This window comes from Musa acuminata, chromosome BXJ1-7 (genome assembly GCF_036884655.1).
Source record: "Musa acuminata AAA Group cultivar baxijiao chromosome BXJ1-7, Cavendish_Baxijiao_AAA, whole genome shotgun sequence".
NCBI lineage: Eukaryota > Viridiplantae > Streptophyta > Magnoliopsida > Zingiberales > Musaceae > Musa > Musa acuminata.
The window spans coordinates 7,073,444-7,098,371 of record NC_088333.1 but is presented as its reverse complement, the minus strand read 5'-3'; the positions used below and the strand labels follow the sequence as shown (position 1 = coordinate 7,098,371).

Below are 24,928 nucleotides of genomic sequence, written 5' to 3'. Positions count from 1 at the left end.
GATTACACCACCAACATACAAAGCAAAACAATAAAATATCTACAAGTTTTTGTGTGTTACATTGATATATGCTAAAATAAATTTAGAAGAATAAAATCTTTGTTAAGACATCCAATTAAGTTAGTATACTGTTATAAGTGATGTGTGAACTTCTTATATGTCATTTAATATTATATTTTTTTATTTTTTTAAGAAAAGAACAAATACAAAAATCACCAAGTTTAGAAGAATATAAAATACTATAGAAAAAATTAAACACCCTAATACCTGAGATCAATCCACAGAAAGGATCACATTCTCTGTAGGCCCACTTTGATAGGTCCCCATGTTGATCATATTAAGACGAGATGGCTGCTTCACATGACCAGGATTTTCCAATGTGTGTAAACTATCAATTTGGAGGCTCGATGAGATAAACATAAGCCTTGAATAAAGGTTGCTTTATTTCAGTACATTGCATCTTGAACCGATACAGTCGGACAAATTTGATAGAAAGAGATTCGGCAGCAAACAGCAGCCAGTGCGAGGTTTAGTTTTAGGCACCGGAGGAGCCATTCTGACTCTTGAAGCGAGCATGATCCAGTGGCCATGGTGCACCTGCCATCACAGCTTCGATTTCCCATGTTTCTCGAGGGCAGTTTGTAAGATTCTTGCAGCCATCAGCTGTGACCACCTGTCAAAATAGAAGCAGAATGTGAGCTTGCATAAACAGGAGATATTGTTGCAGGAATCAACTTAAAAACAGATATCAGCAGTTGCAGTCAGCTGTCGATAGTAGGAGATGGGTCGGAAGCAATAAATACCCTCACCATCGATTTCTAAAGCCCAACACTTCATTGAGAAGGTATTGATGTTACCGAAATGCATCACACCAATGATCAGAATCATAAAATGGATACATCTCATCAAGGAAGGTTTCATCAATCCCCAATATTTCTACAATGGATAGGGCGATAATTGCCAAAATTTTCAAGACGCAGACACCTCCTGGCCGCAGTTTTTTTATGCCATTGATTCCTATACTTAGCTGTCACCATAAAAGACAATGATAAAAGCTGATGATGCATTCTTGCCCCAGCAGACAACAGCTTGATGCTTGACAAAGATTCACATAGATAACACCACTGGTATAGCCATGCCTGACCGTATAATCCCAAATAACCAGCTGAAGTTTTAAGTTGACATGATGAAATGTCTTTTCCTAGAGTTAAGCAAATAAATGGGCCTCGTGATCCTGAAAGAATAAGATCAATAAACTCCTGAAGGACCCTTCTCATTGACTGGCCCTTGGGGAAGTCAAGAACTTCCTCCATCGCTTATTTGAAGCTTCACGCTAACTATAAGCCTCTCATTTCTTAGGCAAATTTATGTAGTATCTCGTGCTTTTGCATTCCTACTTTGTGTAGTTTTTTAGACAAATTTATCCAGTATCTCATGCTTCTGCATTCCCTTTTCAAAATAAGGTTAAAAAGCATAAGCATGAGCTTTATAGAGTGTGACAAACAGGTTCACGAAAACCAATCCTGGCCCAAATAAATGTGGCGGTACGGGAACTTGGCAAAGCATGTAGAAACTCTACCTTTAGAACCATTACTTCTTAAATGAATTCCTCTCTGAAATAATAATTAAAACAGTACAAATTATTTTGAAAAGGCTGTTAAAACATGTATCAGGCTCTGTTGTACCTAAGGTCTCAAACATTCTAGACAGAAGGTAGCTTGCAGTAACAAATATGACTGTGCAAAACATGTTGACACCTACAAGGTAATGTCCCCCTTTAATTATTTCCTCTCCTCGACCCCTTGGCTCCAAACACAAAAGAAAACAAAATTTCAAAACAAAATAGGGATAAGTGAAATCCATGCACCCAATATATGTTTACTTTTGTTCTTCATATAAATTATCACTGCTAGGATTCTAAAATCTAAAGCATATGCTTGCAGACAATTTCATAACCTTTTCAGAAATATTATGAATAACTTATTTTCAAACTCTATAAAAACAACATATCCTGAATAGAAACATTGATATTATTAGCCCATCAACTCCAAATGAACTGAAGGTTCAGTAAATGGCTTACCACATCACTTTCGATTCGAACTCCACCAAATTTTTTGTACTTCTCTATTTCTTTTTTATTTAAGAACTTTGATGTAACTGCATCTTCCATTGCAGGAACTAGCATGGCATCAATGAAGTAGCATCCTGGTTCCACTGTTATCACCTAAAGTATAGATCATGCATTTTAAGAATATATACTAGTGTGTATCTTATGCAATTGTGAATAGAATGGACAAGAACAAATAAATTTATTGATTACATAAAATTATTTACAAGAAAGCATTGGCTACATATCAGTTGACTAATATATCAAATTATACCAGTAGAAATAAACAATTAACAGACAGAATTTCTGCGACATATATAAATCTTACAGCAAGATCAATTAAATGAAGAAAGCTAAACAAGAAGTGAGATTCTTACTAGAATAACTAGGGAACCATATCAAGAAGAGATCATTTACATTTTTGGTATACACTGTTTAATTTAAAGCATTGAAAGTTGAGACCTATATGCAGAGTGGTCCAGATCCTTTTTGGTGGGAGAAAAAAAAAGCTAAGTAGCAAAGTAGTTCAAAGTAGAATGGATGCAAGAAGATGAGGGCAACAGCCAAGGGATGTTATATAGATCTATCGAGGACAACTAGTTTCTTAACAGATCTTCTTTAATCTTTCCTTTCCTTGACCAGCACTTCTAACTTGAGTTCACAAACTCACCTTAGTGCATCAGATTCCTTAGATATGTTTATCTTAAAATTTTCTGTGTATTCTTCATTTGTCTAAGGTTTCTGAAAGTTCAATTGAATCCAACATTTTTATTTCTTCTACACCAACTTTTAAGATACATTGCTCCCAACTGCTAAACTTTTAAATATTGTTCACTAAGAATCTTGATCAAAATCAATCATCCTGACACACCAAAGCCAAGTAAAAGAACATATTTCTGGTCCTGAGACAAAGATTCATCCAGAATAGAAAACATCAGGCCATCGAAAATATCACTTGTGATCTGGAGAAACAGGTGAATCCCCAATCTATTGGGAGACCGGCAAAGAGACAAAAAAAAAGATTTTCACTAAAAAGAGCTGAAGAAACAAAAAGGAGGTGAAAGGCACTTGTCAGATTGTCACTAGACAAAATCATTAAAAAAATTTCTTGCCAAAATGGAAATCACCAGAAATTTTCTCATAGGGGTAAAGATGGCCAAAATCCAAAGAGAAAGAAAAAAATTGCTTGTTTTCGAGGACAATCTTTACTTGATTGAAAATTGGAATGGTCGTTCCTCCAGGAGGATTCTCTCCAATAGCATTTCCAAAAAGAAAATTACAATTCTAGTTTTGAAACTACCATAGTGGACTAAATATATGATCAGTGGAATCAACCATCTAATATATATTATATCTTTAATGAAAACAGGATTAGGATCCTCTCCAATTGTTTTTTCTCAGTTTTGCAATCAATCTTTGAGATCAGATATTTCCACCATTCATTTCTGAGATCGAATCATTGCTTTGAATATCAATAATCAGGCAGCACTTTGTATCTATCTAATGAGTGGAGAGGTTATTAACTTTAGATTAAATAAATGAAATAAAATGGAAAAGGGGCAAACAAGAAAACAATAATAAAGGGTACATGTAGTAGATAAAACTAGTATGCATACACAAAAAATAGATAATAAGCAACTTAGTGGTATTTGACTATTTTCTACATAATATTAGGTAATATATTTTCTAAAACAACGTACTTGAGAAATAGTGTAAGTAAAGAAATATAGAAAGCAAATGATATATATGAAATTATAAAATATAGAAACTATAAGTAAATTATAAATTATAAGTAAAGAAATATAGAAAGCAAATGATATATATGAAATTATAAAATAGTGCATATATGAATCAAATTTCTAAAACATAATTATATCACAAAAATAGTTTCTATAGAAACTATAGGAATTAGAACAATTTATTTGGCTAGTTAGACATGATTTTTGGCTATAACTCATTTTTTGGCTAGTTAGATGATAATTAAAACAGTTAGACTACAATTAAAACAGTTGAAGTTGAAGCTTCAGCTTCAAATTTTGCTAAAACATTTTCTTACTCTCAAATAACCTAAATCTTTGACCTCAACATTTTCTTCCATAGTTGTAACGTAGGTAACAGATTACCTACTTTCATTAAATAAACAACAAAACCATAGCAAACATCACTCTATATTTTTAACCAACATGCCACTCTTGTAATTGAAGATAAAAAAGTAAACATTAGATAATTTAATTTAAAACTGATGGTTAATCATAAGATAAAAGTTCAAACAACACCCACTTAAAGCTTCATAGCGTGGATTGTGGAAACATCTACATTTCAAAAGACTAATGTTAGTGAATTCAATCAACGAAATGATATAAATTGTGATGCTTTTTCATGACATAATTTATAACATAAGATGCTTAAGAATTCCTTTCACATTCCTAGTGAACAACTTACATCATTCCGCATGACAACCAAATGTATAAATTAATAAGTCATGTTTTATTTGCTATCATTAAAGGCCAAGTGGCCATAACATTACATAATTTCATAGTAAATGTAGATTTCGGTAGGAAGATAATTACAAACCATGCTTTCTTTCAGTTCTCTTATTGTTCGTAAGGCCTTCAACCCAGGTTCTTTCGGTCTCTCCAATCCCTATATTGAGGTTTAATATGTTTCTCACCAAAATAAAATAAAGAAATGTTTGCAATTTGATTTCAAATAAGTGACCTATGAAAGTCAAAAGCAAACCTGTGCATAGCCCCCTGGATCATGAGTGTCAATCCCAAGGAAGTGTCCAAGTCCATGAGGCATAAAAACAGCGCCAAGTCTTCTTTCCATCATCTTGTCAATATCACTGAAAAAGATAAAAAAATAATAAGTTGTAACAACATAATAATCATAAGTTCATTAAGCAGTTCCACATACCCAATAACTATTCCTTCGTTCTTTAGTGACTCGAGAATGGTTTTCTCAGCCAGTCTGCAACAATTTATAATATAGTATTAGTAGCAATGATGTCAAATTCTTCATAAAATAAACAGAGATCACTACCACCACCATCATCTTCTATATCTATAATCACAAAAGACGAACCATCACTGATTCACTGGTCACCAGATTACCATTGCTTCAACTTTTCCAGTATACGGCGTGAAGGGAATGTAAATTGTTGTTCATTCAAAGGAACAAAAACTAAAAAGATTAATAAATTGAAAACAAATATATACTTGTGCATGTCTATCCAACAAACTCCAGGTCGCATTGACTGTAGAACAGCATTGTGCGCAGCAAGGACAGCCTGCATGAACAGAAAAGCAGAGTAAAATATGCCCAGAAACATTTTAGTGGTGACAAGATAAAATTGAAAACACTTATCAAAAAATAAATAAAATTGAAAACCATTAAAATTAGTTTATGGACACTAACTGATATAGAAGACTAAGTTAGAAAACCTAAGCGCTATAGAATACCAACAAGAACCTACTTACATTGTAAATCACAATCTGATCCTTTGTGAATTTGCCATTGACCTGAACAAATATTAATAAATTTAGAATAGAAGGTATTTGACATAAAGATTTCAGATAACCAAACTTTCACTATTGTGAAAAAATGCCAAGTAAATGGACTGCTCCAAGAAGAATGAGTCTATGCTGCATTGATGAGCTGCACAGGGCTCCAAGAGACTACATGTTCCCCCCAATGTATTTTCTCTGTGTGAGTGGCTGAGTGCCATACTCATAATGACATGTTTTAAAGTTGCACCCACTCAATTTTCACCCATAATAATTAATGATATCTTTCCTAACATTTACTGAAATAAGGTACCAACATTGTTGAAACATAATAATCAAACAAGTAATCTTTGCTGCATTTGGACTCCTATAAATCTTAATGTCTAATGTTATAAAGGTATAGAAGAACTTGACCATTTGCTTCCTCTAGGTATTGAGATTTCTTTTGTTCAGAAGTCAAAAGTCTTCTTCTCTAGTATAAAGTCATAGTTAAGTAGAAGAATTAAAAGAACTGTAATTTCTTTCATTGGGATTCATCTGAATCAGGCTGAACAATGATGACAAGCTGCTTCTGAATAAACACATATACACAGTTGACAAGATGGCACATCAGTTGAAATCTATGAACTAGATATAACTATACTTGGAGCTAGTGATTAAGTAGATTTTTCATGTCACCCATTAAAAACTTATGTTGTCTCATACATGGTATCAAATTTTGCCTGAACCATTATGTACCAGGTAACATTTATCAGTTCCAGCTTGAATCGACAAGCAGACCAAGGATTTTTACCTGATCAGATAAGCATGTAACCGCTCAGTAAACTGGAAACTCGGGCAGTAAGCCCACCCCCGGTTCTCTCTCTCACTTAATTGGTCTCTCCAGAACTTTTTTCCTGTTAACATCTCCACCATTGACAACTGTCACTTTCTTTAATGTTGCCTCTCTCTCTCTCTCTCTCTCTCTTGCTAGGTCACTCTCTCCTAATTCACGTTACATCAGCCACCGCTTGACACTGCTACACACCCACCACCATTGTCGCTCACCCAACCATTATGTCTCCCCTTCTTCACCACCTCCTACTCTGCTCCTTACATTTTTACTTCTTTTCTTCCTCTTCCTCCTCTTCTCCTTCTCCAGCTCCTCCAGTTCCTCCTCCTCATCCCCACCTCCCATGCTTCCCTTCTCCATGTTGATTGGCATACTGGTGTACTATGTGTCGGCATGTACCAGGTCCATACAGGTCTCACTACGAACCAATATAGGATCTGGTATCAATAATTAAAACCATGGTTTCATCATATATTCATAATTTTACAAGACAATATATTTTCACAACACAGACTGGGTTAGCCATGGTCACAAACAATTTACTGATGCCTCAAAAATGCATGCTACTAGCTACACCACCCTCCTTAGCAATTATCTTGTTTTCACGAATGCTAAACAGTTGTACAGCACTAAGATTGAAACCTCATACTAGACCAATACATCCACCCCCTTTCTTTTCTTTTTTGCTCTGAACACATACCTTCCTGACCATTGGAAGGGAAAGGTAAAGATTTGAGGTTCTTGGGTACAACAATTTTTGTATGATAGTCTTGGTGGATGCTTATTTTTGAAGTCTTGTCTTTAAGGTACATCGCATAATATTTTTAATAGAATATTTTACTAAAATGAGCTTTTACGTTCATAGTAAAATTTAACAAAGCCTGCTGAACGCACAGCCTTGACAAGGCTTGCTTTTGCAGGATCTTTGGGATTCAGATATATGCAGCCTTTCCCATGCATATGATGAATCTGTTTTGTATCTTTAACAGGCCCAATGTCCCTAATTTATCCACAAATTAGTTGTTCAGATACTTATCAATAAACTGTAAGTATTCCATTATAGTGGCTAAAAATAACAATGTGCAGAAGCCATGAAGGTCGTGCATAAACCATGACAAAATCCCAAAAAAAAGCCTAGAAGATTGAAAGTTAGTTATTGTGGAAATATCTCCAAAATATGCACATAAACTACAAATACAGCATGACATATATTGCCTCAAAAAATGTAGCACAACATATTGACCAGTAAGAGACATGTTAGAACTTAGAAATTGAATTAGCTCACAGCTTAACAGCAGCAGCAGAAACAGAGTTCTTTTGACAACTAGAAACAGTTACAAGAGCAAGAATCTCACAGGGAATGAACAGGTTATATCAGAACCATAAAAGTGATACTCAGCTCCCATGTCGAACAAGGCCATGTCTCCCTCTTCTAGAATCTAGAGAAACATGATAGAAGCATGTCACTGAATCTCATTTTGATTTTAACAATGGTCACAAAAAATAGCATCCATGTATGACTATATTTTGACAAAAATATTGAGATAAAATTTCCAACTTTCCATCACAGAAACAGTAACGTAGCAGAGAGACAACATTGAAGCCTAAATGAGATGTGCCATACAACTAATTTTTGCAAGAACAGCATCTTGTTGGAAATAACAATAGGAATGAAAACATGCCAATAAAGTGAACATAGAACACAAGAAATTTATTTTCCACCATGAATCACCGTGATAACAAAGCACATGCAGGCAAGATGCACTAAAAAATGCTTTGCTCATGCACCTTGCCTGAAAATGTGTGTACTACTAGCCACTAGGAACAAACACGTGGGACAAAACAATGATTTTTAGAACCATTGAACATGAACATGATCTAGAAAGCTTAAAAATATAAAATCAATAACACATATACTAACCAGATGTTACGTTTATAAGGCTACACAGCATAGGTTATAAATCTGTATCGATTTTACTAATGATTTACAAGCATCAAAATCTGCAAAAAAATTTAGTATTCGTGAATATAGAATCATTTGATCAATATCAATAGTTCAGTTTCCAGTTGGAAATGGCTTAAAAAATATATTCTTGCACCAATGCTTGTTGCAGCATTCATTTCATGTTGATTTGATATGAATGCAAAGGTTGTAAAAAATGTGCAATCTTTAATTTCCAGGCTTTTATTAGTATTATAGTACATGTTCAATGCTGCCGATAAAAAATTTGGAGCCCCAAGTTTGATATTCAGTTGAACGATTGGTGACTCAATACTTCATGAAAAATACTGCTTCCAACCATATATAGGTAAGGATAAAGAACAAGACACAAACTACATGTGAAATATAAACAAGGATAGCAATATGGCTTTACGAAAAAATCATAAGCTTGAGGAAAGAACATGCGTACCCTATCGTTTGGTGCAGCTGCATGGCCATAGTGGAGAACAGCACTGAAAACAAGACCCATAAAGAAATACATTATAAACTAGGAGCTACAATTATGAAATTGCATTTTTCTTAATGCCTAGAAGAAAAATATATAGATCAAATAGTAGATAGTGAAATTTTAAATACTATGCTTTTATCCATCCATTAGGGAATGCCTTTGGTAAGCCATCATTCAGCCTGTTTAAAAATTCCCATTTGTATGTGCTGATTATTTGTAAAATATATTGAGTTCCTCCATATATCCTAGCATACAAAAAGCTCGACAAAATTTCCAAAAGCACGCCAACAGTAACAGTCCAACTTAAACCCAGATCAACCCATTGTTGTGGAAAGAAAGCCAATTCTTGAGTCTTTACAAAACAAGTCAGTACGGGTCGCCATGATTTAAAAAAAAAAAAGATCAACAGATTTGAAAAAGAATGTATTCAGTTGTACTATCATTTGAAGAGTTGACTGCACGACATAGATAATACACACCTGTTTTCACCAGTAGCACATATACATGTATAAGAGCAATGCCTGCAGCCACCATACATATAAATATGATGCAGGAAGATGCTTTCCAACTGATATTCTTTCATTCCAGATCTGATTCGTCTCATGACCTGACAAAATACATCATAAAAGCACATGCAAAGATCAGAAATGTAACATTGTAAAAAGCTGAAAAGGACAAGAAAAGGGAACTTAGTTGTCACAAATTCAAAATAGAGGATAAGAGAATTCATCATGTGTTATTTTTGCTGCCAAGTTTCAAGAATAACATCACCAAAATCTAACAAAAGCTTATTCTATTCTTAAGCTCTGAAACTAAGTGAAGGAATCTGGACAATCTTGTTGACCTCATCAATCACTAGTTTTGATGTGCCTAGTTAGTCCTTTTTTTTTCTTTTTCTGTGAAAAGTCTAATATTGTCAAAGATACAAAAATATAAGCCACCAGACAGCCCATTATTCATACAGCTGAATATTGTCATATTGCAAACATATAAAGGATAACATTTCCATTCACAAGCAGAGGCATAATCTAATTTCTTCTCCTACCTGGAACATAAGAGACATTTTTTTTTATAGATCTTCTACAAGTCATATATATCGGCTGGTGATATATTTGATCGATATAATGGAAGTTGTCTTTAACTATACATTTTGATTCTGCAATACCTAAAATGTAAAGCCTAGTACCTGAAAGTCGAATTAAAGGCAGCTGGCATTAGTTTATTTTTCTAGACATTTGTTTTTCCTCCCACATTGACAGCAAATTCACAGGGTGATAGCTAACAAGGAAAAAAGACTTGTTGACCTCCCTATACCTATATACTAGATCTGGTTTATCAGAGGAATAGTGCAAACTGACAATATTCACCAATATAAAACAAAGGCAGACAAAAGAACAACAGCAAAAAATGTAAAGCCCCCTTTTTAGATATAAAAAGCTAATTTCATATTGCAGAATCACACAGGACACCTATATGTATGTATAGATGCATGTCTGAAACAACAACCACAAAAGGCAGTATACATACTTAATATGAGGCATAAAAGGATGGGAAAACTAGATAATGAAAACAACTAAGAGTAGAAAATGCATTACCTCAATATGTGCTTCTGAGCTTACATCATTAGCATACTGAATAAGGTCAAGTTCCATCTTAGATTTAATAACTCGACATTCAGTCAAAATAGGATGCAGTGTGCTCAGATCAGTGTCAAATTTGTTCATGTCCTACAAAAGACAGAAAAAATAATAAAGAAATCCAGAAAATACTTCTAAAAAGGAGCTAGTTTACATGTTATTAGAATTCTTGAGATAACAAAAAACAGAAGAAATTTCATTCAGGAAGCGAAAGAGGATGACAAAACAACAACTACAGCAAAGTGAGCAATTAGTCAACTATTTCGATAAAAGTAATCATTATAGGTGTTTTTCATATTACAGAATTTTAAGAACACAAAATGCAAATGATCATTTTAAAAAATTAGTTAAATTCTCTTCAAGACTATTTTGATATAACTCTAAAGAAAATGATAATCTAATAGCAGCAATCCCAAAGCAACAAATAGTCTTGTCTCATTATCAAAGGAGGCAGCCTCACACCCCCCCCCCCCCCCCCTCCTCTTCCTCCTCTCCAACAAAAAATAAAAATAAAACAAAACTATCTCAACAATTTCATATAAACAATTTCCTCCATTATATTACAAAAAATAAAGTATATTTCAATAATATTAGATATATTATAACAAATTATTCGCATAAGGGCAGGACAGAAAAAAAAAAAGGCATTATCAGGTTTTCTAGGGGTTGAGGATGATATTGTATGAATTCTCAACCCAGGTTAGGGGATGGGGCAGGAACAGAACGGGTTTTTTGAGTGGCAAGGCAGGAACAATTTTGACCCTGCCCCAGTGTCACTGTTGTTCCATAGATTAAGAGATAGGTCAAGAGACATATGCCAGGAAAAGTCGACGGAACATTATTTCAGAATATCAAACTTCTTTCCTTACAAGCATCTAAAAGTTCAAAAGATCAATAAACTTGAGCAAATATATCATGTGGCTGTAAGGTAAACATGTAACAAAAATTGGCTACTTGGTCCTTGAAAAAGAAAGAGAGATGGCATATACAACTACAAAATTTCATGCACCTCAATTGCAGCAGGCTTGGAGAAGTTATTGCTGTCTGTATTTAGTCCATACAAGAGAAAAAGCAAGGGCTTTCCTGGCTCATTGGAGTGATCATGCAGCACCAGTACCAACTCATCCACATAAAAGACCAAGTCAACCATGTATCTTTCCTGTAGATAAAAAGAGAGAACTTTAGCTTTCATTCCTATCACAATGTTCTCATTAATCAGCTATTTAAAACATAACCACCTTGAAGAACGATAGTGGTTTTATCTCACCCAGCCAAACAGCATAATCAGCAGGCAATCTTGGCACAAACAAAAACGACTTTCCAGATGCAACATCCTTCAGAGACAACAGTACTTATATCAGAATCAAGATGATTTTAATAAAACATGACACGGGAAGAAGCAATCAGTGTTACAGCAACATGCAATCTGAAGGCACAAGGCACATTTGAAAATAATTTACTGCACATAAAAAACATTAACCATGCAGCTATGAAAATGGCACAATTCACAAGTTGTACTGCATATGACACACAAATGGGGCACCAGAATCACCCCATGCTTTAACAAACTAAATATTTATGTCTATTTGTGGTTGTTATCAGCCAAAAATGACAGCCTTAAAAAATGGTTAAAAGAAACTAACTATATTTTCATTCTGAAAATCATCTCACATTGCAGAAGCATATGGACTTGGTCCAAAATCCAGCATGCTAATTAAAGTAAACTATCAATTTCACTTTAATATAGAGATTAAGCTACATAAAGAAGCATTGAAGCAATAAATCTCCATTATCTGTATAAGATAAAAATTCTTTTTTGCTTTAAATAATTAAGCAACCATAACAAGTAGAAATGCAAGGGACGTAGCGGGTTGTAAAACATAGTGACAAAGAAGTACAATGAGTAAAACTTACAATGGCACCAAAAAAACCTGGCTCTCTTACTCCAAACAAGTAAGCAAAATAACTCTCTTGCCTACATCAGATGTTAAAAACCAATAATTAGTTCACAATTTTTTCTTTAAGCACAATGAATGAAAAAAATCAAAATAAAATATCTAGGATGAAGATGTCACAAAGAACAAATTCAACCAAGAAAAAACTGGTGCTAAATGTTTAAACGACAGCACTTCTGACAATACCACCTAAATATTTCATAGTTCTTAAATTTTTAATTTTCATGGGTGCAATAGTTTTTTTTTTTTTTAGCAATATGCATGTTATCAAAACTCTCAAAAAGATCAAGTGTATAGACATAGCAAGGAATGATTGTCCAAATGTGTTGATAAGAAGCAAAAGATATATGTTTAAACTATCACTAAAATAATAAATCCCTAATGTCTTTTTCTACGATGGAATAAGATAAAAAACCTACAACTTCTCATGGTTTAGAGCAGCATTTGAGGTAACGAAGAAGTTAGGGCAAAAGTCTAACTAGTCAAAGTAGTTTCAGTCAGTAGTTGCTATCCTTTTCTGCAGAAGTTTGTCTGTTTTTGAAAATTAGAAGTTTTCTTGACGCATCATTGACAAATACAGTTGATCCATTGTTATAACTTCAGGATAAGTACACAACCTGACATCTTAGATCAAGTAATCACCGGTATTGCAGCAACAAACGAGCTTAGTCTTCTAAGGAGGAGACAGTAAAAAAGGGATGGGGATTTATTTGACCGGAAACGCTACATGTCACAACACATAATTGTGGCCTGCTAAATGTTCGAGCCTAACTCAACTTACCACTTGTAGTCATCTAAATTGAAATTTTATTGACAACCGATATTGTACAACCAGTAAATGCATAAACAACCCCAACCAAAAGACAATCTTTAATACATAGACCGGGGGAAAAGAATGTTAGAAACGTCATCACAAACTACAGGAATCGCAGCCATCGACACGAATAGATCAATCAACCAGAAACCGTTAAAGAAAACCACCATCGATCCACAAATACCAGACGGAGCGAAAGAAGGCAAAACCTAAAGAGCTCCGCATGGTCCGTGCAGTATCTGGTCTGCTCCTCTCCTCCCTGAACCAAAAATAAAGATCACAGAACAGCAATCTACGGATTCAAAATCAGCATATCACGGTCGAACCGTCGGAGGACACGAATCGCCTACCTGGAGCAGGACGAATCCACGAGTGGGGCGAGAGGAGGCGGCGAGGTGATCGCGGAGGGCTCGGACGAGCTTGTCGCGGTTGTGGGCGTGGAGTTCCATGGGGACCTCCGGAGGGGAGAGGGTGGAGGCGGCCATCGGGAACGGCTTCGCTTCTCCGGATTTGTCCGACAGCTACGATGTAAAGAGAATAAACAATGATGCCATCACCTTTAAGATGCAAATTTCTTGGCAATTGCAACGATAGAAGGTCGGAGAAAGAAGCAACTGCTGCTCTGACCACCCTTCGAGAATCAATTTGAGGTTGTCGCAAATCTTTGCTCGCAGAGAATGAAGGAGCGTTTGGGCCCTTCTTTATTTCGAATGTACCAGCATATATCCCCGTAACTGTTGTGGATAAACGTTCATACACAAAATTAAATAGGATTAACGTGATTTGATTTTGTAGCATTTTTGGCCCTTGTAAAGTTCGATTATAGTATATTGAAACTTTATTACAATTATTTGGTTTATCAATTAAAAATGTTATAAATTTATTTCTAAGGATTAATGAGAATAAACAGTAATTTTTTTATTATCATTTACAATATATTTAAGGCTATGTTCTATAATTATTATAAATGAAAACAAATATTATGATATACTCTAAAATATATAATCCTAAATTTAAGGTTGGTATAGAGATTTTGATGTGTAGATGGTTGTCGACGCTTCATCTCCACGTGCGGAATTCATATTCTTCATCTATTCACATCGTCATTATGAAGCTGACGTGTCATCCTCCATCAGTTCAACTTTTTAACGTCATCTTATTATGAACCAATGACAACATCATCATTTGTCTTTGACGATCTTCGATTCTTTTTTTTTTATATATATATTTAATATTTTCTTTAAAGGGGAAGAAAATAAATATTATAGTTAATCTCATTTTTATTTATTGTTAATGTTTTTATCTTTTATTTTTATTATGTAAAACTTAAAAATATTTTTAACAAGTTAATTTTTAATTAACGACCTAGCGATATAAAATGTCGATTGTCTGAGTACCTCGGTGCCCCCTAAATGGCATCGAGATGGATGGGATATTAGGTAAGTGTCTAAAATATAATGTAATATTTTTAGTGCATCCATCATCTATTTGACGAAAGTTCTAAGTGATTATTAGGCCTACATCAATCTTCATAACCCCTTTGTGTGCACTTGTTTAACTTATTTTCAGATAGAGTACATCTGATCAAATCAATCCAAACTAATTTAAGTGTGCACTTTGTTGTTGTTGTTGTTTTCTTAGTGTTTTTAATGTTTTCTTTACAGCAGCTTGTACGAGGCATAAAACATTGTAATCAGCCTCATTTTTATTTATTATAAATATTTTTATTTTCTATTTTCATCATGCAAAACTAAAAAATATTTTGAAGAAAAATATGACTCAAAATTAGTTAAGTGTCCAAGAGATGATGTAATGTCCTTAGTCTATCAAGATTAACATGATGCTTGCATTAAAATAATAATAATTTAATGAGTCATTTTCTTGAGATAAATATAAAAAACAGAAATGACCATCGTTGGATCCAAATTGGTATCATATTGGATAATCAAAATTTAACTTAAACAAATATTAACTAAAAATAATAATTTACTTAATTTTGTTATCTAAAATAATACAAAAAAATTAAATACAATTTTATTAAAACTTGAAATGTATGATTAATTTTGGTTACCACATTTTTTTAATGGGCTTCTAATTCTCACTAGAGTACTATGATCACATCGATAAAATAAAAACATTATAATCATCTCATTCAAAAATATTATATTCGATGAGTGATTTTGTGTAAAAGCTGTTTTTTTTTTTATACCGAAAGACATCATAGACATCTGATAAATCCACATGATGGGGGCAATTTAACCATCAAAATCACTTTAGCTGGAATGTTAAATCAGCATAAAAATACGGGAAAAACACAATCAAACCATCGCAACCGTCCCTTTTATGATCTACGGTAAAGGATGTCACTGAATCCCACCCCCGTGTACCGGAACAGCGTGTACGTGCGCCGCGCAGTCATTTGACCTTCCCTCGCATCGCTTTGCGGTGCAACATAAATCTGCCCGTCTCGAGGATCTGCTTAGGGTTTCCATTATCAGCTTTCATTCGCGAGTCACCTCTCCCTCTCTCAGCCGCTCTGCACTGCCGACGGAGGCCGCTTCCATGGCGGAGGAGCTCCGCTGCTCTTCTCGACCCGACAACAAGCGAAAGTTCGGCGATCGATCCGCGAGGGGCTCCCTCTCGCCGCCGGCGAGGCGGTCGACGGGCTTCTCGGCACCGATCGCCTCGTCGTCCCCCGAGGGTGGCGCCCCCATCCAACCATCCTACAATAGCGTCTCCCTGCCCCTCGATGGGATCGAGCTTGCGAAGCAACGGGCCCAGGAGATCGCCGCGAGGCTTTTCAGCGACGCTGAGGCCAAGCGCCCTAGGATTGAGGACGGAGGAGGCGTGGAAGATTCGAGAGAAAAGGGTTTTGGCTCTTTTCCGAATGGTAAGTATTGCTTTCCTTGATCCTTTCAGTTTTAGGGCGTTTTTCATTCTTTACTTACAGTTTTGCGTTAGGGTTCTTGATGTATATCATCGGTATCTTTTCTGATTGATGCTCGATTGTGTAATTCTTTTCAAGTTCTTACTTGCCAGTTTAGGATTTCTACAGGTCGAGGATGTGTCAGGCTTTCGATCGCATTGTATGTTGGAGCTCTTGTAGGGCAGATTACCGTGTGTTAAACAGCTACGCTAAACAGATATGATGAAGAGAAGTGCACATAGGAGAAGAGAATTAGAGAGAAGGCTGGGACGATAGATTCAGGCGGAGTTCCCTTCTCTTTGAGAGTCCCTTTTGCCTATCCAAAATTGAAATGATTTTATACGGTGTATTGCTCTTGTGATTTTTGTGTCTTGGATGTGGTTCGGAAACTTCAGAAGTGCCAACATCTGTTAACAAGAAGTTTGGATCCAGTCATCTTGAGATTTTTAGCACGTTACTTCTAGTTTAATGGATAGACAAGTCAGTTCTGCTTAGTACTTGCGGATCCCTTTTTTTTTTTTTTTTACAATTGTCAAATTTAGCTGGGTATTTAAGTGCCAAGAACAAGATTGATTGGATAGGAACCATTGTCTGCAAGAATTAAAAATCTGATGGTGATTCCTAATTCTGATATCAGATCCTATATAGGGAGCATTACCATTTGTGCAATAGCTGTAAGAATTTTAACAAATTGTCCAACATTTTGGTTCTTTTTTTATATTTGATAGATTTTCACTATGTAGTGCTGTATCTTTTGAAGCTTTTTTTGTCTTGTAGATCCCTTTTGAGTCATAGTCTCATTTTCCTTATTCTTGAAATCTGGTTCCTGACTTTTCCATTTTTTTCAGATTTTGCAAAGAAGCCTTTTAGCCATCCTATACCTTCCCAGGTTGGCATGACTTCCCAGTCATTTCACACGTATGGTTATCAGGGTACAAGCAAAACGATTGAGATCCCGAATGGAAGGGTATGTTTCCCCTTTGCTCTTGTGCTGTATTTTAGTTATGTCATGAAACAAATATTTAACAAACATTCTTGTGCTGTATTACTTTTCTGGAGATTTTGGATATGTATCTTGTGAGTTTTTATTAGGTTGGCGTAGTCATTGGCAAAAGTGGAGAGACAATTAAATATCTTCAGCTTCAATCGGGAGCAAAGATTCAAGTTACTAGAGATTTGGATGCAGATCCTAATTCACAGACTAGATCGGTAGAACTTGTTGGTACCTCTGAACAGATTAGAAAGGCTGAGCAGTTAATAAATGATGTGCTTGCTGAGGTACTATTTGAATGTATTTTACAGGCAGAACAATTCGTATGGTTATTAGCTGTTGCATTTTCTTGTTGTCATTGTCTCTTGTATGAAATTTCTATTCTAGGCTGATGCTGGGGCTTCTGGCATCAATTCAACTCGTAAACATGGCAGTGTTCAACCTGGTGCTGAGCAATTTCAGATGAAAGTTCCAAACAACAAGGTAAGTTGGCATTGGATAAGACATTTTGTTAGAGCTGTCTCTTTGATTTGATTCTGCAAGTTTAATTTTCCATTTCAGGTTGGTCTGGTGATTGGCAAAGGTGGTGAGACCATAAAAAATATGCAAGCTAGATCTGGTGCACGTATCCAGGTTTGCACTTGTTTTGTTGTCTTGGTTAATAGTTTGCCTTTCAATGTTATCATCCTTGTTCCAACCACATCTTCTATGTTGTGAATTTGCAGTACCAAAGAATTTAGTTTTACCATATATTTGTTGTTAAATATGTTCACTAGTTTAGTGGAAATGGGTTCTTAATTTTAAATCCAAAGCAGATAGATTAGATTAGTTGTTGGTTGGCTTTTAGGAAATGCTTATATTGCCAATTGTTTAGTCGTGGAACTTGTAGGAACTTCTGCTGGATTAATTTAGTCTCTTTTAAGCACATGTTTCTCACGTTCAATCAACAAATTTTGAAGTTATTATAGTGCAAACTTGTCTTTTCACAAAATGTAATTGCATTTGCTCCTGAGTGGCCCTAGTTATTTGTACATCTCTGGCATGCTTATCAAGAAATATTTGTTGGTGCCCTTGTAACTTCTTAATGGTTGATAATCTTATCTCTACACGTTTTGTGTTATTTAGGGGTCTAAGCTGTTTGAACTATATTCTCCTGAGCATCTGACACCGTTATAAAGGAACACTTGAGTTTCCGTATTGCCCTATTTTTATATAAGTGACTAATGATTTCTAGCATGATTGTGTATCCAATGTCTGGGTTCTTTTTATGTAAATAAGGTTGAGCTAATGGCTTTGCCCTTTTGATGTTTGCTATTGATATAATAAAACCGATGAATTTGATTGTACACGATAGCATTGTATGCCTATGTGATGATTGTACTAAATCTGATGCATTTGGTTGTGTAGGTGATGCCTTTGCATCTATCACCTGGTGATACATCAACTGAAAGAACAGTGTATATAGATGGGACAAATGAGCAGATTGAATCAGCAAGACAATTGGTCAATGAAGTTATTAGTGAGGTATCGATTATCTAGAAATTACTTTTTCTATAGTAAATAACTTAGATGGCTGGATATGAGTTTCCAGGACTACTTTGCTACTAATTGAATTTCTGTTTGTATGTTTTATCATGTACCGTCCCTTCCAATAAATTTTTTTTCTTACCTGTGGCACTATAAATTGCTTTCGAGACTACTTTAGATTTGTTGACTTCTATGTTAGTCCATCAGATTCTCATATGAGGAGAGGATAGGTTGGAATTGTTTTTCCTGTTGTAGTAAATTGGCAGTGAGTTTCCCCTTTCATTCAGTATGCTTCTTTTATTCAATACCTTGGTTTGTTATTGCCTTCATTTATTATACTTTGGTTAAAACCTTTGTTATGGTTCACAAAATTCTCTTTTTTGTGCTATATGCATTGCAAGAGCTGCATAAATTAATCAAGTATATATGCAGAATCGTACAAGGAATACAGCTATGTCTGGAGGGTATCCTCAGCAAGGTTACCATCCACCTCGTCCTTCGACAAGTTGGGGTCTGCCTGGTGCACCTCCCATGCAGCCGCCTGGTTATGGTTACATGCCTCCTGGATCTTATCCTGGGCCACCACCTCAGTCTAATATGCCCCAGCCACCTTATGGTGGCTACCCCACACCTGCATCGACAGGTTTCTCTTCTGGGTGGAACCAAACACCCAATCAGCCTACTCAGCAAACTGCACCAGGAGCTGGATATGATTATTACAATCAACAATCACAGCAGCAGCAGCAGCGACAACAACCTCTTGGGGGATCTTCTGCGCTTGCGGATAGCACAAGTTACAACTATGGACAGCCTCTTCCTGATTACAACAATCAAGTGTCCTATGGTGATGCTGCTTACACCCAGGCTTCTATGGGGCAACAAGGTTATGTGCAGGATGGATACTCCAGTGTCTATAATTATTCCGCATCTCAACCTGGTTATTATCAGCCTACATTGGACCCCCAAAATGGATTTGATCAACAGGGCTATGGTTCAGCTTTTGGCTACGGAACGGTGGCTAATCCATGTGAAGATGGATCCGCCTCTGCTTACAGTGCTGAGGGTGGGTCTACTCAAGCACCTCCAACTCAACAAGCCCCTTCAAGTCAGCCTTCTGCTACCCAAGGGTACACAGGTCAACCACCACAAACACCAATTAGTACCACTGCAAGTTATCCTACCCAAGGAACAGCACCATCTGGATATGGTATTCCCCCAACATCACAGCTAGGACATGGGAGTCAGATCCCTACTATGGCTGGATATGGCCAAGTACCATCTCCTAGTTATGGGCAGCCTTCTCAGGTCCAGGACCCGCCAGGTACTCAGGGTGTTTATCAACAAGGTCAACAGACTGTGTCTACTGAAGCTGGCTGTATGCAGAGTGCTCCCGTGCAACCAGGATATAAACAACCTCCATCATCTCAAGCTGGTTATGGGCAACAACAAACCTATGGCGTGTCACCGCATAACCAACCAGGTTATGGTCCACAACAGCAGCAACCATACAGCGATTCTTATGTTGGTGATGTCCATTCACAGCCTCCTGCATACTCTAATGACAATGCTGCACAAGGGGCCTATGATGCATCTACTGCTCCACCTGCTGTTTCAAGTGGTGCAGCAATAACTAAGTCACCCACAACTTGATATTGCCTGGTAAGTCCTCTGCAGGAGTTTAGCCGTTGTGGACCATTTTATCATTTTGCTTATTTCTTATCTAAGACTCGATTATAATGGCACTTTGGACTTAGTGCTTAAGAGTTTTTTGATGTCTTGTTGTAATGTAGATTATCAGAATACTGGTAAGTTTGCTGTTTGTATCTTTTTTCTTTAGTTATGAATGTGGAGAATGATCTAAGAGCATGGGTTTTTACCTGTTATTATATGATCCAAGTTACCTTCTTTTAGATGCTTGCAAATTGAACAGAAGGCGATATGCCTTGTGTTTTAGTGTCTTGGGAATGAAGTATTCCTGAGAGTGGGCTGTTAATTGACTGGAGCATAGCTCTTGTTTGACTTCTGGCAAGTTGTAGATGCAACCTTAAGATTGCATTCTGAAGCTGTCATGCTCTGACACACTACCAAGATGGTTTTTCTATATTACGTGTGGAGTAGGTTTGTCTGGGTCAGTGAGAGGTTGATAAGCTGATCCTGCTATTATATTCTTTTTGTTGTGATCGGATCGTTTATGTATATTTTTTATGTTGTTGTTGCTCACTTTGCATTCCATTTGGTGAACAATATCTGAATGGTAATGGGATTTTGTTTCACCCAGGGTTATCCGGACTTTCACTGGTATTCATGTGTCTCGGACCCTCGTTGGAGATTGAAGTGCTATCTGCCCAAGAAAGGCAATTTGTTGTGGTTAATCAAACAGAAATTTGTTCTGGTTAATCAAACAGACATTCCTGGTCGCTGTGATGCTGGATAGATTGAACAGAACTTGAGAAATGGCAGAATCAAATCTTTGAAGAATGCTGATGCTGCTTATTGTTGGATTCTTCTTGCCTGGTTCTGTATTGGTGAGGTTGTTGGGGGTGCTCTGCACCAATTTGATGCTGAACCGTATCAAGCCAACCCTCTGCGTTTGTCATGTGGGTTGCCCAAGGTGGTTTCCTTCCCTGTTCAGGAGTCTGCCCACTATAATTTTATTGTTCCAGCCTCAGTTTAGTTTGGAAATGGAAATTCCTAAATTTTCTCATGTTACTGCTGTCACGTAAGTTGGTCTCTCGATGCATGAGCTCTCGTTCGCCCACAAGATGATGCAGGCCACGAGATTCTCTTGCTATCATATGCATCATCCTAGAAACATTTGGCACGAATAATGATGTGAGAACAAGTGGGGCTTCAAACTTTGGGGGCTCCATCAGAAGTTGAGCAAGTATACCGGAGGTCAGTTCTCCCTATAATAATCCCATTGTTATTGTGAGGCATTGTCATTGCAGTCAATTTAAGAGATCAGGCATTACTTGTCTTGAACTGTTGCAAGTAGTAATAAGTGTTGCCATCATGACGTTTTCTATAAAGCTTGTAGTGTTGGTAACTCATAGCAAGTAAGATCTCTCATCTGCTTACTTGTCTTGAACTGTTGGAAGTAATAACTCCTGCCTTTCCTCTTGGAAGAACAGGCAAGCAGCAGTACAATCATCTACCTTTGCCGACGGAAACTTGGACTTCCACGCGTTACGTGCTGCTTCCACCAACGTCTTCGATGCATCCTCGTCGGTCTCGGTGGACCAAACAATCGACACCACCTCCTCGTTGCTAAGCGCATCCCACACCTTCAACACACGAAGCCTTCCATCAAGCAGAGACCACGGAGAAAAGAAAACAGTGATCAACCTTCTCACCCCGTCGGTCGCGAGGACTATGAACAGATCTCTGCTCGTCACACGGCGATGAGCCACCTGAGGGACCGAGATGATGCCGTAGTTCTTAAGCTGGAAGTCCCCGAGAGCGCGGGCCATGGCGAGCCCGGGGAAGTCCTCGTCGGGCAACCACACGCGTTGGATGTGCGGCTCTCTCTCGAGCGCGAACACCCGCCCGTTGCTCTTCCTTATCCTCTCTGCTTCCTCTGCATCGTGGAATCCACAGCGGATCAGTACAACGTTCACTGGGATCATCCAACCTTCACAAACAACAACAGTACTTACGAGGTACGCTGGGCTTCAGGTCTGTTGTCAGCTGAATCGCCTCGAGGTGACCCTCCTCTGATACGGTTCCCACGACAGCCCTCGAGTCGCCAAGGTTGGCAATGATCAGATCTTCCCCCTGTGACGGAAGGTGATTCATGATCGAAGATGAGGTATCCCAACACAAGAAATGCTTTGGAGTCGTGCTGTACCTGCTTGATGACGGAGACTGCTGTGGTTCCACTGAAGGAGCAATCTAAGTTTGGCCTCACCTTGAGTTCTTCGTCCATGGTTGTGAAGGCGTTGATGCAAGCCTCTTTCCACTCATCAAGCACCTCCTCGCCATCCGTTGAGCTCGTGTCATTGCCATCGGTGAATTCGTCGTCTTCCTGGGCGAGCAGGCGGGCGTTGCGTTCGCCAAGCAACAAGTCTGGCAGGTAATCTCTGACCACCCTGCTCACACTATGCCCACTTGTACCATGGCCATCAAATACCCCACAAAACAACCCCTCCTCTGTTCCATATCCCTTCACAGGAAGAAAAAGAAAACATATAAAGAGTTGGTCTTCATATACCAGAGACCTCGATAAATTGTGAGCTTGGAGGAAGCAACCACATACCTTGCAAAGGATGGCAGCATCCTGGTTCAGACCTTTGTTCCCTCGATGAGAGTACAGGGAGGCAATCCTCCTCTTCTCATCAGGACTCAACCCATCATCACCTCGCTCCACACATACTTGTATCTCCTCTTCACACTCCTTTCTCTCTAAAGATGGCTGATTCTTCAAAGATGCAGAAGAGAAGCAGCTTCCCATGTGTCTGATCTCTTCTCACCACAACTTTAGAAAGCTTATAAGGAATTAAATACAGCCTGAGACTACATATATGGCAGGCCCACCAAAAACTATTGCTTATAGCGACTGGAAAGTTGACTTCAGGATGATTCATTGGATCCCCTCTCGATCCTCGACTCTTACGTGTATGTGTCGAAAATGTAGCCCTCTAATGTTATTTTGGGTCATAATCACAGTCACTAATCTGAGAAATGGGGGATGATACTGCCTCAACCTAAACTAATTATGTGCATATAGGTAGGAAGATACATAGATAATTCAACACGAAGGTTTTATATGAGAAGTCCACGTCTCAAACATGAAGATGCATAGCTATATTTAACTTCCATGGGGCCAAAATACCCTTTTGCTAATGATTCAACATATCAAGATTCTTTTAATCAGGTGTCCCCAGCTCCCCAGCTATAAGAGAAGGCAAATGAAGCATGGAGTATTATTATATGATCCAACAGTTCAACTCTCTCCGATTGCTGACTGTGTTCCATCTTGGATGCTGCAGATGGATGATCGACTTAGCTGCAGATTCTGAAGGCAAGTGGCTTCGTCACCCATGCAAGGTCAGAATCTTCGTTGACCGGAATATCCAAATCCCTCTAAGGCTCTTACAGTTGACCAACCGTGCCAAGAACCCAATGGGAACGATGGCTGAGAGACGCAGAGAAGCTGTTGAAGCAAATCCGCGTGTGCTCTGAGGGAAGCAAACGATTTGTAGACGGCACCACAAGCCGAATGATGAAGTAGCACAGCGGATGGCAGTAAGCACCTGACACTTGGCCTCGTCAATGGATATAATATTATTATGGCTTGCCGTCTCAGAGTCTCTTTGTCCCTCCAGAATTTAGTATAGCATATACATATCACTTCATAATAATGAATTGGAGTTTCAACATTATGCTAACTGTCAATTAACAAATACTAACAATTCTCAATTGTCATTATAGTCCATTTACAACTACAATGGCATTTATGCAAGCTTTTATTTCATGTTTTACATGTACATATATATATAAATATATAATGTAACTTAAAGGTATAAATATGAAAGTCATTAACCTTGACGGAATGTATCAAGTAATTTTTGTTTATATCGATATGAGTATATTTCCTGCCTAAATTTTAGAATTTGATTTACTATTTAGCTATTTGAGTGTGGATCCAAATAATAAGGTAGACTTCGTACCTATTAGTTCAAAGTTGATCGTTAATTTACATTTTGGAAACAATTCAACTTGATCGGTGATTTGGGATCTCAACATGCTCGAAGAATCATCTGTAGGGTTTCTATGGGTTTGTCATTGACGTGGCATATCGTGGTTCCAAAGGGGTCCATCATACCCCCCCTTATCTTCGTTGGATCGGTGGGATGATTGTAATATCAAATGACAGTGATGAATTTGCAAGATATCTATGTATATTTTTTCAATGAAAGATTTCATAAAATAATGTGATTTGTGTATTAATCGGGTATTTTTTCTTTGAAGTATCTGCCAAATATGTTTTTGTAATTCCGGTCTTTTATCATGATAGGTTAGAACTATTTTCTTCTTTGTCTTTTGTGTTTCCTTCTATTTGATTCTTTATTGTGATTGTCTTATCAGCTAGATCTTTCAATTTTTTTTTCTATGAGTAAATAATTTGTCCAATTCATAAATCGAATTTGAATGGTCGATTCGTGAATAATCTGATTATTATTT

At 37.1% G+C, this 24,928-nt stretch overlaps 3 protein-coding genes across 7 annotated transcripts; 1 reads left to right on the top strand and 2 right to left on the bottom strand.

The window, feature by feature from the left end:
* Window positions 1-408: 408 nt before the first annotated feature.
* Window positions 409-14,027, bottom strand: LOC135582740 (uncharacterized). Of its 2 annotated transcripts, XM_065191438.1 has the most exons (17): window positions 13,917-14,027; window positions 13,652-13,822; window positions 13,511-13,560; window positions 12,447-12,507; window positions 11,771-11,866; window positions 11,542-11,691; window positions 10,491-10,622; window positions 9,375-9,502; window positions 8,857-8,899; window positions 7,801-7,884; window positions 5,587-5,628; window positions 5,326-5,396; window positions 5,024-5,077; window positions 4,847-4,952; window positions 4,682-4,750; window positions 2,081-2,224; window positions 409-673 (listed from the first exon to the last, which is right to left on the bottom strand). In XM_065191438.1, exons 2-17 carry the CDS (start codon window positions 13,784-13,786, stop codon window positions 536-538), a joined length of 1,503 nt encoding a protein of 500 aa, XP_065047510.1. In that variant the 5' UTR covers window positions 13,787-13,822; window positions 13,917-14,027; the 3' UTR covers window positions 409-535. The 2 variants fall into 2 exon arrangements, with proteins under 2 accessions (XP_065047510.1, XP_065047511.1); XM_065191439.1 differs by lacking the exon at window positions 4,682-4,750 and having other exon boundaries at window positions 13,652-13,929.
* Window positions 14,028-15,739: 1,712 nt separating this feature from the next.
* LOC103991231 (uncharacterized) lies at window positions 15,740-24,126 on the top strand. 3 transcript variants are annotated; one of them, XR_010514994.1, is made up of 11 exons: window positions 15,740-16,191; window positions 17,076-17,194; window positions 17,320-17,505; window positions 17,606-17,701; window positions 17,780-17,851; window positions 18,626-18,742; window positions 19,178-20,404; window positions 21,024-21,640; window positions 21,877-22,404; window positions 22,480-22,817; window positions 23,734-24,126. XR_010514994.1 is itself a non-coding variant. In XM_009410599.3 (7 exons), exons 1-7 carry the CDS (start codon window positions 15,864-15,866, stop codon window positions 20,393-20,395), a joined length of 2,136 nt encoding a protein of 711 aa, XP_009408874.2. In that variant the 5' UTR covers window positions 15,740-15,863; the 3' UTR covers window positions 20,396-20,628. The 3 variants fall into 3 exon arrangements, 1 of the variants encoding a protein (XP_009408874.2); XR_010514993.1 differs by having other exon boundaries at window positions 21,877-22,817; XM_009410599.3 differs by lacking the exons at window positions 21,024-21,640; window positions 21,877-22,404; window positions 22,480-22,817; window positions 23,734-24,126 and having other exon boundaries at window positions 19,178-20,628.
* LOC135678525 (probable protein phosphatase 2C 12) lies at window positions 21,738-23,208 on the bottom strand. Of its 2 annotated transcripts, XM_065191437.1 has the most exons (5): window positions 23,001-23,208; window positions 22,593-22,907; window positions 22,402-22,519; window positions 22,099-22,322; window positions 21,738-22,029 (listed from the first exon to the last, which is right to left on the bottom strand). In XM_065191437.1, exons 1-5 carry the CDS (start codon window positions 23,193-23,195, stop codon window positions 21,820-21,822), a joined length of 1,062 nt encoding a protein of 353 aa, XP_065047509.1. In that variant the 5' UTR covers window positions 23,196-23,208; the 3' UTR covers window positions 21,738-21,819. The 2 variants fall into 2 exon arrangements, with proteins under 2 accessions (XP_065047509.1, XP_065047508.1); XM_065191436.1 differs by having other exon boundaries at window positions 21,738-22,322.
* Window positions 24,127-24,928: the final 802 nt, after the last annotated feature.

Excerpts from the sequence above, each read along its gene's own strand:
- LOC135678525 (XM_065191436.1), bottom strand. The coding sequence starts at position 23,195 with ATGGGAAGCTGCTTCTCTTCTGCATCTTTGAAGAATCAGCCATCTTTA. Across the intron at positions 22,908-23,000 it reads ATGCTGCCATCCTTTGCAAG|GGATATGGAACAGAGGAGGG; the intron begins GTATGTGGTTGC and ends CTTCCTGTGAAG. Across the intron at positions 22,323-22,401 it reads CCTGAAGCCCAGCGTACCTC|AGGAAGCAGAGAGGATAAGG; the intron begins GTAAGTACTGTT and ends TCCACGATGCAG.
- LOC103991231 (XM_009410599.3), top strand. The coding sequence starts at position 15,864 with ATGGCGGAGGAGCTCCGCTGCTCTTCTCGACCCGACAACAAGCGAAAG. Across the intron at positions 17,506-17,605 it reads TAAATGATGTGCTTGCTGAG|GCTGATGCTGGGGCTTCTGG; the intron begins GTACTATTTGAA and ends TTTCTATTCTAG. Across the intron at positions 18,743-19,177 it reads TCAATGAAGTTATTAGTGAG|AATCGTACAAGGAATACAGC; the intron begins GTATCGATTATC and ends GTATATATGCAG.
- LOC135582740 (XM_065191438.1), bottom strand. The coding sequence starts at position 13,786 with ATGGCCGCCTCCACCCTCTCCCCTCCGGAGGTCCCCATGGAACTCCAC. Across the intron at positions 4,751-4,846 it reads ATCCAGGGGGCTATGCACAG|GGATTGGAGAGACCGAAAGA; the intron begins GTTTGCTTTTGA and ends ACCTCAATATAG. Across the intron at positions 2,225-4,681 it reads GAGAACTGAAAGAAAGCATG|GTGATAACAGTGGAACCAGG; the intron begins GTTTGTAATTAT and ends TCTATACTTTAG.